At 41.5% G+C, this 12,944-nt stretch overlaps 2 protein-coding genes across 10 annotated transcripts in view; one reads left to right on the top strand and one right to left on the bottom strand.

The window, feature by feature from the left end:
• DOCK7 (dedicator of cytokinesis 7) overlaps positions 1-12,944 on the bottom strand; it is a gene marked incomplete at its 3' end in the record, with an annotated part of 97,705 nt that overhangs the window by 46,283 nt on the left and 38,478 nt on the right. The window lies entirely within an intron of this gene.
• ANGPTL3 (angiopoietin like 3) lies at positions 3,033-11,144 on the top strand (the record flags this gene model as incomplete). Its single annotated transcript, XM_084290998.1, has 7 exons — positions 3,033-3,530; positions 4,522-4,632; positions 5,496-5,613; positions 6,302-6,415; positions 7,492-7,587; positions 9,358-9,630; positions 10,963-11,144. 7 exons carry the CDS (start codon positions 3,033-3,035, stop codon positions 11,142-11,144), a joined length of 1,392 nt encoding a protein of 463 aa, XP_084147124.1.

Here is a 12,944-nt window from a genome sequence, read left to right as displayed (position 1 = left end):
TCTTTGCTTTATTCCTACTATAAAAATCATTTAAAGCCCACTTAAAGAAGGTCACCCAGGTGCATCAAAGATCTTTAGGACCATGTTTATTAAATGCATCTTTTCTTGACTGGGCTAACAGCTCTCAGGGACAGGATTTCTCCTTACAGTTTCCACAGCTCCCAAACCTTATGGTTTCACCATACCAGAGGGCCTTCCTTCCCCTGTCTTCCTGAGTCTCGCTTTGCTTGTGGGCTGTGTGACTGTTGTGACGTCCAAGACCTGGAGGGTGGCATTTTCAAGAGCACTTAGCACTGCCTGACTTTATTGGCACTGGCATTAATACGGCAACATCTACAGCTGCATGTGCTTAGCAGCCAGTCGTGAACTTTTAACACTTGACATCAGAGCATTTTGACTGCCTTTCCCCTTCACAAAGCAAACCTTCCCACGGGGCAGTTCCACATCTGAGCAGTGCTCGGGGACAAGCAAGGTCCCGTTTCATGCTGTTGGCTGAGCTGTGGTGGCGTTGGTGCACGGGGACATGCAGGAGCTTCTTCAGCTGCAGAAATCTGGTAAAATCATCTCTAATTGTTTGTTTATTGGCATTTCTTGAGCAACTTCCTCTATTTTTCTGAAGACTAAGTCAGGAACAAAGATTTTTGGAGGTGATGTGGACAATACAGAGCTATTTAAAACAGAACTAAAAAAACTCTTCAACACAATTTCTTTGAAACCACAAAGCCACCCCAAGTATTTTCAAGTGGATTGTGGAAAGTTATTTTTTTTTAATTTATTTTTTTTTCTAACTTTTGCAACCAGTTCTTCAAGTTTTGCAGCCCCAAATCCCTGTGTCGGATGCCAAAGGCTGGACTTTGTTCCCTATTACAGAGCAGTGTCAGGCCCAGATAAAAACTTTACCTAAACGTCATCTACACAAGTGACAGTCTGAGGACTTTCCCTACAGAAAATACCACTACAATGAAAGCACATTTTATCTACTTTTTAAACACTGGAATTGTTTAAATGGGGTTATCAGGTAAAACGTTATCTCAGTCTATCATTCAAAGTAAAAATTATCACGTGTTTCAGGGGTAAGCTCTTAAGATCCCCAAGAAATCCCCACATAGGCACAATATGCGAGCAAACCAGATCTTGCACGTGTGTGGGGTTTGGTTTTTCTTTTTTGGTTTTTGATTTTTTAACTCATTTGCACATCTCTTCACGTATTTCCATTGCTATTAAGAGATGAGAAAATGCTGCAGGAACGATGACTCGAAGCAAACCTTTCAGGCTGATCACCACCCAGTGAATAACCCTAATTGTTCTAGCAATTTTTCTAACAGATTTTCATCAGGACCGGGTAAACACAGATTTGATGAGTTTCTTTAATGACGGCCCGTAACCAGATTCCTTGTTGCCTACAGGCTTCCAGTCTCAAATGAGCAATTAAGCACGGAGCTGCTCCCTACCACGTGCTACACCTGCCTGCAGCGAGCAGATGCAGCCCAGGATCATGCAGGGGGGCTCAGCTCCTGCTTTGCAAAGGGCAGCAGCAGAGAACCAGCAGGGCACTGAGTTGGCCAGAACCCCTCTTTCTGCACTTCCCAAGTGCACGCCTCCAGGCTGCCTTAATGCGAGCTGTATGGAACTGGAGAGAACTAGGAGGGCTGTGAGGTTATCTCTGCACTGGTCTGTACGTATCTCAGGCCTCTTTCCAGTTCAGAAAGGATTTCTAGGTAAAAGGATTGTCCAGCTGAAATATCTTAAGAGCTGCTCAACACCACGCTGCAGTTCAAATGAAGCAAAGGCTGCTCAGACAGTACAGTAAGCCAAATCCTGCTGGTACAAAACATTCACCTATTAATCAGAGATCTAAAATACACTCATGTTATTTAATTATTAGGGGGGAAGGGGCAGGTTACCTGCACATTATCAACCCTTGATCACACAAGAAATTCATTGTATGAGATAACAATTTTGTAAATAGTTTTTCTATTGATGCTTCGTATTGTACGCATATATGTACATGGACAACAACAAAAAAACAGTCCAGAGGAGGAATTGCTAGAAGAGTCTACCAAAACCTGAAAATCCTCCAAAGTACAGGCTATATTAAGCATGGACTGATTTTTGGATTGCTATGAGAGATTCCAGAAAGAAAAATACCTTTCATTCACACTGCACTACTCCTTGAGAAATACACACGCTTCCATGCAGAGACCCAGTGCAGAACTGGACATTTATTTCAGAGTACTTGTAGCCTTGTCTTATTCAGTGTGAATCTTAAACAGCAAGGGAAATGGTAAGGTGAGAAATGTAAGCAGGGTATTATTTATCTCACCCACCTCTGGAAAGCAGCTCTTAAAAAATAAGCTTTATATGGTGTAAATTACTGCACAAACCTTAAGACAGTAGAATCACATCCAGACAATCTCTGGACCTAATTCCCACTTTCTCACTTAATCTGAACTAGCTGACAAGCAAATCCACTGCGGTACAATGAGTTACATCAGAACACGGTACAAAATGAGAATCAGATTGTGTGAATCATCTGGGAATATTGTGCCCTTCCACAGCTTATCAAAGAGCTGCATAACCTGAAATGCAGCATCCAGTGCTCTTGAGCAGCGTAAACCCTTTTATAATCCTAAGGGAATAAAAGGAATCAGACAACACAAATAAGAAGCAATTTGGACCTTATCGAGATTATGACCCACAATTAATCTATTAAAAAAGCCTTGTGTCAAAAACACGTCATACATCATCATTAACATTTTATAACAGCGCGTCTGGCAGATGGAAAAGTTCAGAGGCAGCTTAATCAGCAACGTGCCCGGCTCTCAGGTTTCCCAGGTATCAACCTAGATTCGAGAGGGGTTACATTCGTTCAAATACACACAGTTTAATGATCAACTCGCTGGTCTGCCTCTTCTAAAATGAAGAGGAGTATATATAGATTAAATTCTTCAACACAGAACAGTCACACAGTGAAAACTATTAGGAAAAGTCTCTGCATCCTGAACAACCAAAGTGTAGCAGGAGCAGAAATCATGAAAATCATTCTTATCTTTCTATTCATTGCCCCACTCGCTCTCTCAGCTAGAGCCGAGAAGGACTTTTCTGCCCTTGATTCGGCTGCATCTCCTGAGACAAAATCAAGATTTGCCATGCTAGATGATGTACGAATCTTAGCCAATGGACTCCTCCAGCTTGGGCACGGTCTTAAAGACTTCGTGCATAAGACAAAGGGGCAGATGAATGACATTTTTCAAAAACTTTACATTTTTGATAAGTCCTTTTATGAGCTCTCACTGCAAACCAGTGAAATCAAAGAAGAAGAAGAACTGCTCCGCCAAACTACTGCCAGACTGCAAATCAACAACGAAGAGATAAAGAATCTCTCGCAGGAGATGAATTTGAAGATTGAAGACCTCATACAAAACAAAATCCAGCTGCAGGAGAAGGTGTGGGGACTGGAGGACAAAGTCACTAAGTTGGCCATTACCCAGCCTACAGTGCAAGAGACAAATGAAATTTCTTCACTCAAAGTAAGTAAATCTGTAAGAACCCCTGACACACAAAGCCAAAGTAAATCGTAATGCTATTATTGGTAGTTATACAATAGATGCTCATCTTTTCCCTGCACCCTCACTGTAGTGCTACCGTGTATTTTGAGAAATAAATCACTGCAATAACCTTCTAAGAATCAGTGTTGTAATTTGACAAGTGGTTTGTTTTACAGTGTAATTCCCCAGTGAAATCAGTGAGAAAATAGTGAAGTGATAAGGCTCTGTATCGTTTTCAGTTTTTGCAAATGCGTTTTTAAAAAAATCTGTAATTATAATGAAGGGAAAAAAATCAGGAAAATTATTTGATTACCAAGCCCATAGCTTCTTATGTCATCAGCTCACTACAAATCAGTGCACCAGGAACTGCCTGCTCAGCACAGAAGCAAGAAGTTTAAACTGAGGGACGTTTGTAGTGCCTGTGGGGACCATCCAGGACCAAAGAATTTTTGCAGGTGTTAATAGACTTAATGCCAATACATGGAAATACGTAGGTGGGTACAAGGTTTCCTATGGAAAAGGAAGTAGTAACTGTATTCTGCAAAAGCATAAAACACTGGATGTTCATGTCACAGCAGAAAGTTGAATCCTGACCTTCCAAATCCCAAGCTAATACCCTAAACACTGGGCACCATGTCTTTTTTTTGTCAGTGCTGTATTTTTAGTTTGAATCAAGGATCAGCTTCACAGAATGTAAACTTTACGTGAAAACATAAGGAAAATAGCAACAACAGAAGTCTATGAAGTTGCCCGTAGTTTGCCTCCAAAAAGGATCAAAAAGGCTGGGTGTCCACTTCAGAGGCAAAGAAATTTGGACCTTTAGAGGAAAAGCACAAAGTCCCATGGAAAAGGCACTGTTAAATGGTTTGTGCCTCCCAGAACTGCCCCTGTGATGAGTTACTGAGGAAGTGCCCCTGGGAAGGCCTTTTGCTGCCCCTAACCACAACCTCCCTCCCTCCCTTCCTGTTCTCAGGCTTTTGTGGAGCGGCAGGACAACCACATCAAGCAGCTTCTCAAAATCGTGGAGGACCAGCACGCACAGCTCGACAAACAGCACAACCAGATCATGGAGCTGGAGGACAAGGTACAGTAACCATCACGTCTCTCCTTTCTGAATCTGTTGCCTCTCATAACACTGAAGGAGCTAACGTCCCACCATTCATTCTGGTCAGCCATCCCTCTCTTTGATGTTTTGGGAGCGCAGAGGAGGCTATAAGCAATTTTGACCACAAACAGGGACCTTTTTGGGTGAAAGATTGCTGTGCTGCCAGGCTGGGGGCTGTGGCTAGAGCACACGGCTGAGGCCGCAGCTCCAAAGCACTGTCGATCAGTACCAGGCTGCTCTATTTCCTGACTGCTATTTTTCTTTTTCTTTATTATTATTATCATCTATCCTATTATTCTTGTTCCCTTGGTCTTCTAAGCATCATTACTTTCCATCTCTTTCTTCTTTTCCAATATTCACTTCAATAGGGAGCCATGTGCTGCAGCTCAACACGTGTAACCGCAACGCTGGGTAGAACTGACGTGCCCATATTTAATTTATTAATTTATTCTAAGAGGAGGCTATAAAGGGAAAATGCCTTTTATAAAAGGAACCGTGGGTTCTGTGCTCTTAGATCTCGGTATTATTCGTCTAAGTGATGTCACCTGAGGGAATAAGTTAAGTCTGTTTACCCATTAAGGTGTACCTTGTGAGAACTGGTCACTTACTCACCTCAGGAATCCTATGTTGTCTGAGCAGATACATACACCTGAGCAGAAACATACACCTGAAATCCACCAGTGTGGTTCTCAAGTTATTTTTATGTCATAAGTTGGCTATTTTAAAGGGTTATATTCATATAAAAAAATTACTCTCTGCATGACATTGCTCAGTTTGATACATGAACCTCATAACTTCAGAGCCTTGGGAAATTAACAGTCTGTAATTATGCTTCTTCCCAGCTGAACCACATCGAGCTCCAGGAACTCGCAGAGAACTCCTTCACTGGGGAGCACACAGAACCAGAGGCCACCCCCTTTTTTCTGCGCAACTCCACAGCTGTAACATACAAATATGAAGGTGAGACCATATGCCTTAGCTGCAGCTACACACTACAGTGCTTTTGTTTTTTAGTAGTCAGAGACCAAAAGCAAAATGCTTTTATGTTACATAGAGTGCTGTTGGAAGGAGCTGGATTTTCTGCTTTGGAAAATGCCATAATCTGTTTAGCCATGCTGTATGTATACTTGTCTCTGGGGTGGCACATGGAAACAACATCCAATAATGCCATAATCCTGGCCTCAATCTTCAGCCTCCATTCACTCCATGTGGCAGTCCTTTTACTGCCACTTGCTGATGCCTGTCTTAGAGAGCATGAACCGAGAACTAATTTACTCCAGCTCATTTCATGATTTGGAAAAGCTTTCTTTAAAGTTGAGATGCATTTCTGAACTGCAGAGATGGAAACAGCATTAACTGGGAAATTTATGAGTCCAGTCTTAAGCCTTACAAATTTTCCAAAATTATCTGAATTGAAACCTTGCCAAACCCAAATGTAGGCGGTCCAACGTACATACAACGTGGCAGTGCTACTACCATGCCCAAAGCAATTTGCCCATTTCATGACCTTTATTGTGATAATGACCAAAAAGATTGTTCCAGGTTTTGTGTTGGCGCTACTCTATAGAATAATTCAAGTCACAAAGCTGAATTAAAACTTACCACATCCAAAAGAGGGTTTGTAATTGTCTGGTGCTTGCTTTCCTAGGTGCTGCTCCTGACTGCACTGCTCTTTACAACAGCGGCATTCAGACCAGTGGCACTTACACTATTAAGCCTAATGGCTCAGAAGCTTTCGATGTCTACTGTGAAACAAAATTCGGTAAGACAGCTGTGCTAGCAACAGTCCAATTCTCAAATAAGTAGTTTTCTATAAGCCAAAAAGCCGTGTCTCATCCCAAAGTACACAATCACTTATCATGTCATGTGTATCCTCTTCTCTTACTGTTCTGTATGTGCTTTGAGCACCTTCCTTTCTCCTAAAGTCCCCACAACTCTGCTTTCCTTCTAAGTTAGCTGTTTACACTGTGGAAAGTACTTCCAGTCATGTGATATTTAGTATATTCATACTATTCTTATCAATATGCATACAATTAATATCAAGCATATTAATATTAAAAAGGTAAACCCCCTTTAGTTATAAAGAATAAAAATGGAGATTATAAAGTCCACTACATTGCAACCACGAAGTAATATTTCCTAATTAAAGCAAATTTAAACACCTTAGTAAAATTTTGTTTGATAGCATGGATTGGTGCTTATGACTCAGGTATATCAAACCAACCCAGAGGTGAGTCCTGGAGACAGGATTCCTGCATCGTGTTTGGGTGAGGCTGCACAGAACCACCACAAACCAAACGTAAAGCACCTACCCAAGCTCTATCTTTGTAAGAAACCCATTTGGCTGTTTCCTTTGCCAATGTCTAGAGGCCACACGTAGTTTGGCCAGAGGACTGTTCCCCCATTTTGGCATCCTGCAGTGCTGCTCTGTCCTTTCCAGCTTCCCCGCGCAGCTCCTCGCCACAGCTGGCTGGGAACACGCTGGTGCAAACGTGACAGGGCGATGGGATATGTTTGGATGTGTACACAGAGCGGCATGGGCTTGCCCTGTGCAAAACCCTCCTTTGCTTACATTTGTTGAAATTTGTTAAACAAGGTTGTCATGACCTGGGCAGGAGCAGGATCTCGGCCGTCCTAGCCAGCTGTGGCCTCCAACACTTCAAACCTTGTCTGGAGTTGGGCTCCCAGCAGTCAAACACCACCAGCTAAAGGCAGGCAGCAGAAGGGCAGCCACAGCAGCATCGTCTGTGTGTCAGGGGCTGGTAGGGCTGAATTTTCTCCCCAGTACTTCAAATACTTAAGCCAGGTTTGTGACTTATTTCCTCTTTGCATCTGCAGGCACTTCCTGGACCGTAATCCAGAACCGAGTGGATGGATCACTGGATTTCAACCAAACCTGGGACGCCTATGTCAAGGGGTTTGGTGATCTCAACGGTAAAAATGCTTCTTCTGTTTTCTTTGCTTTGTATAAATTGATTTGAGAAGCTGAATTTTCCCAGAAAGGTGTTCACATAGGAGCAGACAAAATCTACAAACAAATCTAAGCAGCTTGCCTCATTAGTGGAATACTAGAAAGCACTTATCAGAAAGTATAATTCAGTAAAATGCTCCAAGACACTTCTTCAAACATGTCTAGAAACTTTTGCTGAATCAAGTCTGAATCAGAGCATTCTGAATGCTATTTTAGCTACTGAGATTTTATTATTTACAAAAGCACCCCACAATGCTTTGAAGTAACACACAAAATACTACCGCACTGAGGTACTTTCACTACTTTCTCTCAAACTTTCTGCAACCACGTTTCCCTTAGGACCATCACCTGATTTGTCTGTTGTTTTTTTTTCTTTTTTTCAAGAGCACCTGAAGCTGTGGGTGCTCCCTTACACAACCACCTCCAGCTCCCCACGTGGTGGCCAATGTCCTCACCTGGCTGGCCAGGCTGAGGAAACACCCACATTTAAGGGTTAATCATCAACTCTGAAGAAGTTTTATTACCAAGAGATGCCTACCAGCCTTCCTACCCAGAGTATTTTCCTTGTTTTTCTCTTAAAATGAAATGATTCTACTTTGGTTTAGAAAATATTTTGACTTTCTAGGCAGAGCAGAGATGAAAACATCACCATTTTGGGACAGTAGCTCACAACTGAGGTTGACTTTTACCCACATAGTGTGTCTGATCGTATTGAATGCTATGGTTGCCCCTTTACTGGCCTCCAATTCCCATACACTAAACCAACATGAGGCCACATCTTTCCAGTGTCAGAGGATGGCATAATGCTCAGCTCCGTACTGGTCAGTTTGGTGCTGCATGCTCTAAGGTGAGAAAACACCAGGCTACTGTTCCACACCTGTAATTTGTGGGGTGTTTTACTCATCTTGTCTTCTATTGCTTTAAATGCCACCTGCATGTATGGCATTCAGATTCAGCTGTACTATTTCTACATGGGGCAATTACCTATCCTGCACTGACACCAGTGGCTCTGATAATTAGTTACTTAATGAGTATAATTTATGAAGCAATTAATCAAGAATTACAGCAAAAGAAAAATGCTCAGGTTAAATTCACTCTGTATACAAGGGTATCAAAACCTCAGGTTAGTTTTGCAGCTCTTTTGTTAAAAAACAACGTTTGCAATTAGGTTTTATGTATGTCATTTGCTTCATTTGTCACGCAGTTCCAATCATGCATGTTTTAAATGTCTTGAGCTCCCACCCAGAGTTTCACAAGAGGTGGGAGAAGCTCCAGTTCATTTATATCTCTGGCTTTTATTGATCACCAGTGTGCAATTAGGAAGAGGTAAACAAAAAGAATGCAGCAGGAGACCTCTGAAAAGATCAACAGTTCCCAAGGCTCATATTATTGATTTAATTAAAGCAATGAATAAATCCTTTTAAATACTATATTTTCACATCTACCAACCACAGGTTATCTGTAAAAACAAATTCAATAGCAGGGGGAGCGATATGGGTTTTTAGGGAAAGTTTAGCACCTTCCCCCACTAACTCTCCGCCTGGTAATTTCTGTCCCCAAATCCTCACCTCTGACATTTCTTGATTCTCACATTGCACTGTTTACTTAAATACATGTTTTCAAACGATGATATTGTAAAGGTGAATGAGGTATGGGTTAGATATCTGAAAAACATGATCAATGTTTTTTTAAAGGCTCCATATTCACAGCATCTATTTGCTATGACTTTGCAGAGGAATTCTGGCTGGGCCTGAACAAGACCTATTCCATTACTCAACAAGGGGACTACATCTTACGGATCGAGCTGCAGGACTGGAAAGATAATAAACGTTACGTCGAGTACGCATTCGACCTGGGAGGCCCAGAGACAGACTACACGCTTCAGCTTTCACGGATCTCTGGGAGCATCCCCAACGCGCTACCCGAGCAGACAGAGCTGCGGTTCTCAACTGCAGACCATGACATGGCCGTGATAAACAACTTCAACTGCCCAGAAAACTACCTAGGTATCAGTATGTCAGCCGGGTACACTAAAGTGGCTGTTTCCTTGTTAAGTGAAGGACAGTAGCATGCTTTAGTGGGTGGTTACCAGTATTTGCTTGACTTTAGAAACAAACAGGGAGGGTAGCAGCATCTTTGTCCTTGCAGAAAAGAACAGGAGATGTTTTTTTTTTTTGTTGGGTCCTACAACGAGGCATCATCTTTGTGTTTTATAGAAGGCAAAACTAAAGTGTGGTGAGGCTGTGTAAATGACCAGCATTAGAAACAGAATCAGCAGCATCAGCTGAGACAAACTCTTGGGCTCTAAAGTAAAGGGCAGGTCCTCTTCCGAGGCCTGCTCCAGTAGGGCAGCCTAGGTTGGATTGTTTCAACCCTTCTTGCAAAAAAAAAGAAAAGACAAACTGACTCTTGGCTCTATTTTGGCTACAAGCCAAAAGTTCAGAAGGGAAACTCACCATCATTCAAAGACAGATTTTAGTTGTTTGTCAACACTATGCTACAATCACTCTCAAAAGAGGAAGAAAGAAGAGAGGCTGAAGACAGTTCTCTTTAATGATAATGCAATGAAAGGGTTCCTACATTCTTTGATTTTAATGAAGCTTTTATGTTTTGTCACTTTATAGCAAAAAGCAACCAGTGCAAAAAACAATTAAACATAAAACTACAGGATACAGAACTGCCCGCCAGGCACCTACTTAGTGCAGCAAACATTTTGTGCATGTCATTTGTAGCTTGAACATTGTTGATGTCTGAAACAATGCTGAGCATGTTACGCAGCTCTAATGACCACAAAGCAGATGGGCAATGACTTCCAAAGTGCTAGACTTTCATATTTAGCACAATGGTCATGGCCAGGCCTTTGCCAGCAGAACTGGGCTCACAGTTCTAGCTCGTGGTTAAGGACATGGGCCAATAAAAAAATAATAATTTGTTTACCAAAGGCTCTTCAGCCTCCAGATGTGGAGATTTGCCTGTTTCTACTTGAGAAAAGCATTGGGAAATCAGGAATCTGCTGGGCAGGGTCTCAGGAAACCTGAAAGCGTAGAGGTAACCTCCCAAGTGTCCCAATTCAGGGGCAGCATTTGTGCATGCTGTTTTCTGTGCAGCACCACTTTTATGTGAAGCTGACAGTAACAGGTAGCACAACATTTGTGTGGTGGCCTTCAAGTGGCAAGTGTAAGTGGGTTTATGTGCAAGCAACATTTCATTTGGGTATACAGGATAATTGTCACTTTTGCTGGAACTGGACTAAAGAAGATTTGTGTTGCAAACAGAAACTCTGCACTCAGAAACTGAGCACAATAGGGTACAACTGACGTTACAATCTTTTTTCTTAGGAGGCTGGTGGCACAGCGAATGCGAGGAAACCAATCTTAATGGGAAATACGTCGCACCAAGGTCAAAAGGAAGACTAGACAGAAGAAAAGGCTTATACTGGAAGCCTAAAAAAGGAAGATACTACTTGCTCAAGTCAACCAAAATAATGATACACCCGACAGATCTAAAAAGCTTTGACTGAATGCTTAACCTGACGCACGTGAATTCAGAACATATACACTGAACACTGCTACATCAGAGAAATTCGTGTTATGCTTAGTAACAGGTGCATATCCAAATCCATACACTGTATGGTGTATTCTCCAATGACATAAACCCTGAGGCATATGTGATGGTCTTACCACATGTTTGGTGAGTATTTTCCTTCACCCTAGCCCAAATGTCAACCTGCTATAAGTTAAGTAGGGTTTTACCTCCCCAGGATCAAACCCTAATACCTAGGAATTGGCTGCCTATTCATGTATTAGATAATATTGCTTGGGGGAAAGGGTTTTCAGGCTGTTGCATTTGTCTCTGGGTTGTGTAGGAGGGAACAGGAAAAGTGTTTCAGCAAACATAAAGGGCTGGCAAAATGCTACAGAAGACATTTAGGTATTAATTTGTAGGAAAAATAAGAAATTCTGTTTCATAAAGTGACTGATTTGTTGTTTGGTTCATGTTATTGTTGTGGAATGTTTCTGTGGGCAAACAAAAGATGAGTAACTCCCCATTTTAGGGATCTGTGTATTTCCAAACAAACTTTCAGTGATGTAGGTCAGGCTGATCTTTGCTGAAGCACTGTACTCACGCAGCTGTAGATGTGTACACACACATCAAGTAAGCCGGAGCACCGACCTAATCTTTTAGATATCACACTTCAAAGAATAGGTTAAGAACTGTGTTTACAAACTGAAACTTAAGGGCTAAGCTTCAAAGCTTTCTGAAATGAGTAAGAGATCATTTCTTCTCATCTGGAACGGATTTAGACCCACCCCTTTGTGACCTTTTAGTATAGCTCACTGAGAAATGAAAGGAAACACCAAGTGAGCACACGACCAAACACCTTTCAAATAGAGAACAGCTGAGTAACTGCGCCTGGGGGCAACTCCAATGGAGTCAATGGTGCCATCCGATGAACCCTATAGGCAAAACCCATGCGACAGGACAGTGCTGGTCCTGCTCCTGAGGACACATTCACATTTGGTTAACTTCATCTGCCTCTGAGGCAGTAGGACTGTTGACGTGCTTGCAGGTGGCTTGCTGCAGAAGTGTTTATTGACAAAGACCTCAATTCTGCAGTTATATTGAGTCATATTGACTTGTATATTTTGTATAACCCTTGTACAGTACAGATTTTTTTTTTATCTCTACATTTGCAACCATCCAAAAAGTGGTCTTAACTTGTAATTTGTCAGAGTGAAACAACTGTGAATTGAATGTGCTAATCACAAAGAAGCTGCTAAAATACTGTTACTTCTTATGGATTTATCACAAAGAAGAGAACACACAGTGCTGCTTATTTGTGCTGGTGTATTTTGTGGTGTTTAATTACCTGTTGAACCTCTACTGTAAATAAATAAATAAATCTTCCAAAAAGACATGAGATGCGGAACTTGAATAAACTCTTTCTTGTAAGCTTTGTTTTCTAAGAATCCGGTCTGTATTTATCCAGTTTTTATGACAAGAAGTAACTGATCTTGTGAGTAAGATGGTGAAATTACTCAACTGAAGATGAAGACAACACCATTCAGAAGTGTATTATCTTCAATGATACTGTGGAAGAGCTTTAAATTAATAGAGAAAAAATCATGAAAAGAAATCTGCTCTCTGCCTACACTTAGTTATTGAAAAGTTATTGTTTTCTGAAATGCTTAAAAAAATATTCTTCCAGATCTTCATAGTTTTTTTTTAAAGCATTGTAAACAAGGAAATTGCCTTTAAATCAGAATGGAAATATGAAAGGGATTATGCATCTTCTTCATTTTTATCCCCCAGTGTAAAG

This window comes from Netta rufina (genome assembly GCF_964035555.1).
Source record: "Netta rufina genome assembly, chromosome: 8".
Classification (NCBI taxonomy): domain Eukaryota; kingdom Metazoa; phylum Chordata; class Aves; order Anseriformes; family Anatidae; genus Netta; species Netta rufina.
This window is presented reverse-complemented; position numbering and strand designations above follow the sequence as displayed.